Below are 6,719 nucleotides of genomic sequence, written 5' to 3'. Positions count from 1 at the left end.
CTTTGAGAAGTGTTCTGTGATTTGATCAGATGAAACTCTGGGAAGCCATTGTTGAGAGTCCCCCAGCTTTGAAAAACCCAAATGTTGACTTGGTATGGATGTAATGGTTGGACAGTTTGGAAACCTGTCTACTTGATCTATTTCTCTGTCTTGATAATTCTGTCTGTATATTCTGAAGTTTGGGGTGCTGACCTTTTTCCCCTGAACTAGGTAAACGATACATGTTTGACTGATTAAAGTAAGCTTGTTAACCCATTTTGAGTTGCTTTCCTTTAACAAAGCAGATCTAAGAACCTGTGTTGGCAGCCACCCTGGAGACACTGGGGTGCTTGCTGCTACACCTTGTCACCTTTTCCTTGGACTACTGCTATCTCCCCACCTCACATTTTCTCCCCTCTCCAACCCTTCTTCCCCGTAGTTTCCAAAATAATCTTGTGCCAAAATAGGACACAGGTCTTAGCATGTCATTCTCCTGCTTAAAACAACATCAACAAACAAACCTTCAGCAACTCCCTAATATCTCTAGAAGAAAGTAGAAACTACTTAGCTGGACATGGAAGACCCTTCCTCACCTGGCTCCAAGCTACTTTTCTAACTGAACCTTCTATGCCTTTAACAGACCACCACCCATTTGCTAATCCTTTCACAGGCTCTGTATTCTAGCCAGGCTGGACTTCTAGCATTCTCCAGCCTGATTCTGTGTTCTTCTGCCACCATGAATTGGCCTGGAATGTAATCCATCCACATCTCAACCTGTTGAAATTCTTCTCTCTTAAGCTCCTCCTTTGTTCTCATGAAGCCTCTCCTGACCACACAGGCCCCAAGGAGATCTCCTCCTCTGAACCTCCTCTACCATGTGTTGTCTGTACCACTCCTTTGGCACCTTCCCTATGGCACCTTGTCCTCCGCTGGAGCCTTTTACAAGGCCTCATCATGACCCTGGATTTTTAACATCTATGCCAGCTCAGAGAGCAAGCTCTGGCAGGTTCTGCTGGGCTAGAAAGGCTTTGAGTATAGACCTGGTGATGGACTGGATCTGAGAGGCAGCCAAGGTTCAGAGAATCACCACCAGGTGGGATGGATTTCTCAGCCACAGCAACTCTCAAAGACTATTGACTAAGAGACAGAGGGGTGGCAGTCTTCGTCTCTGAAGGGAATGCCCATCATGAAACCATGGATGTTGAAGTCCTGAAGTGTATGGCCCTGTTTTATTTGTTCAACTGTTTTTTGTCTAGATCTATCATTATATGGGTACAGGTCACCACACCAACAGCACATACTGGTGCTTCTCCTGGTCTTAGAGAGAGGATTGCCACTTGGCCAATATATGGCCAAAGCAAAGTTTTAACTCAGGGTGTCTTGGTTCCACAGTTGGATCCACCATCCAGCACTATACATTCTCTCTCTCATATTATTCCTGTGTCCTCATTTTAAGTTATCTTTATAGACAGAATTAGAATTTGTGATCTTATCATTACAGGTACTCAACCTCCCACCATGGCAAATAGGAACCCCTATATGCCTTCTCTATATATATGACTCTCGATTACTTGAAAAAAATCTTCCAAAGAAAACCTACCCAGAATACAAGATATTTTCCCCAGTTCTGTTAGCATTTGAAGGATACCAGTACGGTGCTCAGGCTGGCCCTCCATATCTCTCATTCTGCCTACAACTAACCTATTTCCTTACTAGTCATACATGTTCTTTAGGTGTCCTTTATAGATCATTTTTCTCAAGTAACTTACCTGTGACAAGATGTGGCACTTTGCTTGTTCCCAACATGTATCTTTCCTTTGTCCTTTCAGTTACTTATAATTTCAGTTCATCAAAAACAATGGTATTCCATAATTCTCAGCTATATAGCATCACTGGATGACTATATGACTCTAAATCATTGTTGTCCTCAGCTGCTATTCCTCTTTCTTTGGTAAGGAACTCAAGTGTTTACTGGGACAGTTTCCAGGTTCATTTGGTTGTGACAACCATTTTGTGTTGGTTAAACTAAGGAATAGTGAGAACCAAAGTCAATGTCTTTTCTTTTATCCATTTCTTGATTTAAAGTAGCAACAGTTTATTTAAATAAATCGTGTCAGAGTTAAAGTAATCTCAGGCTATGTTCTTTCATCTTTGTCCCTCTGATTTAGCATTTTCTTTGACCTTTGATCTAACCAGTCAACAATGAGATTGCATTCAGTCTGAAAAGATAGGAATGTCTATCCCCAGGTAGCATGGTATACTGGCCAAGGTGCTGACTCGGGAGCCAAAGACAGGGGTTCAAATCCCATTTCTAATAGATTTCAAGCTGAAACAGCCCTTAGGGGTCATCTAGTTCAACTTCCTCATTTTATGCTTAAGGATAGAAATAATGGAGCTGGCAGACTCTTAACCAATGTGCTTGGTGCTGATTCCTTGGACAATTCTAGGAAAAATCATTAAAAGATGGTTGGTAAACTTACAAAGAGCCAGTCAGATCATGCCAAATTAACCTCATTTCCTTTTTTGACAGGATTATTAAACTAGGAGGTGCTATGCATGCAGTTTACCTAACTTTTGTCAGAGCTTTTAGCAAAGCGTCTCATGTTTGTTCTTATGAATAAGATGGAAGGATGTGGAATAAATAGTAATTCAGTTAGATGGCTTCAGAACCACCTGGATGGTTGGCCTCAAAGAGTAGTTGTTAATGGGTCAATCTCATCATGGCAGGAGGTCTCCAGGAGAGTCCCTCAGGGGTCTATGCTTCATCCTATGCTGTACAGCATTTTTAATGAAGACTCGGGTAAAAGCATGGTTGGCATGTTCATCAAATTTTTAGATGAGTGAAAGATGGGAGAAGTGGCAAACACAGTGGATGAAAATTTCTGAATCCATAAGGATTTGAAAGGCAAGAGCACTAATAAGATGAAATTCAATAGGGATCAATGTAAAGTCTTATAGCTGAACGGAAAACAACCCATTTCCCAACATGGGGAAGGCATAAGGAGATAACTGCTATTCTAAAAAAGATCTGGGTGTTTTAGTGGACCACCAACACAATGTGTGTCTGCCATAGGATATGGGCTGCACCAGGAGAGTCTTCACTTCCAGTAATAGGGAGGTTGGCGAACCACTGCACTCTGCCCTTGTCAGACCTCTTCTGGGGGATTGTGATCAATTCTGGGTAGCACAGCTAGGGAATGCCCAGAGAAGGGCAACCAGGATGATGAAAGACCTTAAAATTAATGTCATGTGATTCGACTAGTAAAGTGAAGGGTGAGGGGGGAGATGGGTAGCACTTGATTATTGTCTTCAAGTATTTAAAGGTCGATCGAGCAGAGAAAGCCCTGATTAGTTCTCTTTGGCCCCAGAGAGCAGAGAGCCAGAAGGAGAATGTGCAAAGGGACTGATTTCAGTTTGTCCCGAAGTGGGGTGTGCTGCCTCTAGAAGGATGGGCTTCTCTCTCCTGGGATGTTTTCATCAACGCTGTAATTGGAGAGATTCCCTCTATGCACAATTTGCACTAAATGACCAGTGAACTCAACCTTCACGTCCTGTGATTCTGTGACACGGCACCCAGATTTGTTAGATGGTTTGCCTAGTACTGAGAAGCCAGGAAGTTACGGGGGCAGGACTTGAATCCAGGTCTATGACTCTCATTCCAGTCCCCTCTCTCACCACCTAAGATCCTGTCTCTGTCATTGTGCTTCCGTTGAGCCTGGAAGCTGGCATTCTGGCAGTTGCTTCTTCTTCCCTTGTCCTTATGCTCTGCTTTTCTCTCCTCCCAGGACGAGTCCCAGATCCAGGTAGTGAACCTGAGCTGTCAGCTGACGGAACTGAAGGCTGACCTGGACCAGAGCAAGACTCGCATCCTGCAGCTGCAAAAGGCTCTGACAGATGCTGAGGAAGGCCAGTCATCCATTCATCTCTCTTCTCCAGAGACCCAATTCATGGTCTCATCTGCTGCAAAAAAGCAAGATTTATTGCAAAGCACATTGTGGACAGGGCAGCAGGAGAGCTGAGGAGCAAACAGATGGGAAATGAAGGCACTGCTGGAGCTGGAAATCAGGGAGCTCAGCCTGCTGCAGTTAGGGAGCAGAAGGGGGCGGGGGCAGGGCTTACTCTAATGATCCTCTTGGGCAAGAAGCCCCAAGTTTATTTTTCTTTTGAACCAAGAATAGGGGTACATAAACACTTTAAGAAAAGAGAGACTTGTCACCCTCAAAGATGAGATGCTGCCATTAGCCTGCCCCCAAAGAAGTTATTATAAAACTCGTTTCTATGACATTAGGGGACATAAGGCAGTCCTGGAATTGCCAACACTTCACCTGATATATTCAATGTAATTCAAAAGTTGCAGTAAATGCTGGCTACATATAAGGCATTATATTGGGCAATGGGGATAGGAAGGCATAATTCAAGCAGTGCTTTTCCTCAAGGAGTTTGTACACAGATAAGGGGATCCAGGGTCATTCAAGAGGGAAGATGGGAGAGCTACCTGGCAGGATCCAGGAGAGATTTTGCATAGATCAGACAGCCCCCTGAGATGAGCTATGAAGGAAGCTCAGAATTCTAGGGGTCAGTGGCGAGAGGGGTACATTATGGGAATGGAGACAGTCTCTGCAAGGGCCAGGAGTCTGGAGACCCCACATTGAACTTGGATAGCAACAAGTCAGCCAGCTTTTTGAAAAAAAGAAAAAGAAGAAACCAAAATCTTCCCATTATTTTCTTCAGTTCTTCACTTCCCAGAAGTGATGGAGAAGATAGAGAGAGAGGAATTAGGAAACTGTGAAAGATTCCTGAGCAAGGAAGTGACATGATCAGAGCCATATCTTAGGCCTTCGGCAGCTGTGGGAAGGCTTCTTTGGAAAGGGGACCGATAAGGCAAGGAGATTGATGAGGAGACTCGTGCAATAGTCCAGGCAAGGGTCTGAACTAAGGGAGTGATCTGAGTGCAGAAAAGAGATCTCCTAAAGAGAGAATCAACAGGGCTTGGCAACCCTTTGGGGTGAGGGAGAAGGAAGGCTCAAGGATGCCCCCAAGGTGACAAATGTGAGTGACAGAAATAAGGACAGTGAGCTCTCAACAAACAGGGTAATTTGGAGGTAATTTGGTCTGGGGTGAGGTGCAGGGAGATGGCATGATGAATTGTTTGGGATGTGTTCAGGGATTCCTTCATTTCTGCCTTTGTTTCTCCTCTGGTGCCTAGAACACAGTAGATGCCTAATCAGTGCTTGGCTGAGTGATACATAGTATCATTCAAGACTCTCACTCATGGTTCTAACCTGGTAAAGAAAGTCTCTGGAACAGTGGGAGACTGTGGCCAGGTCTCTGCTTTCTAGGGAGCCAGGAATCTTACAAACACAAAAGAGTGGGGGCGGGGGGTTTGGGATGAGAGGTCAGTATCCCTCCTTCTCTGTAACAAAATAGGTAAGCGAGGGGCCGATGGGCGCCTCAACAGTGCCCAAGCTGCCTTGATGCTGCAAGAGAAGACCATCTGGCAGGTGGAAAGGAAGAATCAGGAGTGCTCAGAGCAGGTGTCACTGCTGGAACACAGCATCCACACACAAGAGGAGGAGAAAAGAAGCCTGCAGGTAGGTGGGGCCCATGTGGGGCTGGGAGAGGAGGAGCCGAGCCCAGACATTTCGAGGCACCTGGAACCAAGCCTTCCTCCTTTCCATGGATGTGGGGGCATCTGCCGTACAAGAGAATTCTAGAGGAAAGCCTGCTGCAGCCCCTCATACCTTCTGAGGAGCTGAGGCTAACTCTAGTAGAAAGAGAGGCCCTGAACATTAAAAGAAAAACACTTTTTCCAGGTCCCTTGGGGAAGAGAGGTAGATCACCGGGGACCTCAACGCCCCCTGCTGCAAATCTGGCAGAATCGCAAAGTTGCCCACAGGAGGAAGAGTGGGGTAGTGGTTAGAGCAACAGATTGTAGGCAGAGACTCCCAGCCCCAAGGAAGGTCTTCCCTGCGTGAACCTGAGCAAATTCCTTCCCCCTGTGAGCTTCAGTTTCCTCATCCATGAAACAAGGGGGCTAGACAAAACTCAACCCAAGTCCATAAGCAGTGACTGAGGTCCTCCAAAGTACCAGGACCAGGACCACATACATGCCCACATCCATCTCAGTCCAAACTGAGCAGGAATCTTCCTAGAAGAAACCTGACAAATGAGTCACCTTCTCCTTGAAGAGAATCCCAAGACCGCAGATCTCAGGCTGGAAGCTTTTTCCAATCTCTTCTTTTACGAATGAGGAAATGGAGGCCCAAGGAGGTTTGTCCAGTATTACACAGATAGTCAGAGGGTGGAACAGGGACTTGAACTCAAGCCCAGAGGCACACTGCTTCCCACGTTGGCATCAGGTCCTTAGGGTCATGTCCAAAGCCTCCATTCCATTCAAGTATCGTCTACCAAACCCATGATAGATTTTGAGAGTTAAAAGGCACCTCAGTGATCATACACTCCACCCCCTAGCCAGAAGGAATCTCCTTTGTGTCATCCCCAACACAGGATACCCCGGCCTAAGCTGGAAGTTCATTCATTTTGCATCCATGATCCACACACCCAGATGAACCCAAGGCTAGGCCATGGTCAGCAAGGGAAACTGAGGTCTTTCTTTTACATGGATCCCAGACATCCTTGAGCAAATGAAGGTCTTTCTCTACTATGACACAGCACAAAGGTGGGATGTTTCCCTTTCTGTGCTCTATGGCCTGAATCCCAATGGAAGATTTTGCCTTGAC

General features: G+C 45.6%; 1 protein-coding gene across 1 annotated transcript in view; it reads left to right on the top strand.

The window, feature by feature from the left end:
• The window catches only part of LOC138157598 (rootletin-like), a 91,791-nt gene that overhangs the window by 67,638 nt on the left and 17,434 nt on the right, over nucleotides 1-6,719 (top strand). The window contains exons 21-22 of the mRNA XM_069083221.1: nucleotides 3,765-3,885; nucleotides 5,407-5,570. Coding sequence (XP_068939322.1) covers nucleotides 3,765-3,885; nucleotides 5,407-5,570 — 285 coding nt within the window. The remainder of the gene's footprint in view (nucleotides 1-3,764; nucleotides 3,886-5,406; nucleotides 5,571-6,719) is intronic.

The sequence above is a fragment of the Petaurus breviceps genome, unplaced genomic scaffold, assembly GCF_028583685.1.
Source record: "Petaurus breviceps papuanus isolate PSGF00001 unplaced genomic scaffold, PetGlider_PUasm1.0 173, whole genome shotgun sequence".
In the NCBI taxonomy this organism is placed as follows: domain Eukaryota; kingdom Metazoa; phylum Chordata; class Mammalia; order Diprotodontia; family Petauridae; genus Petaurus; species Petaurus breviceps.
This window is presented reverse-complemented; position numbering and strand designations above follow the sequence as displayed.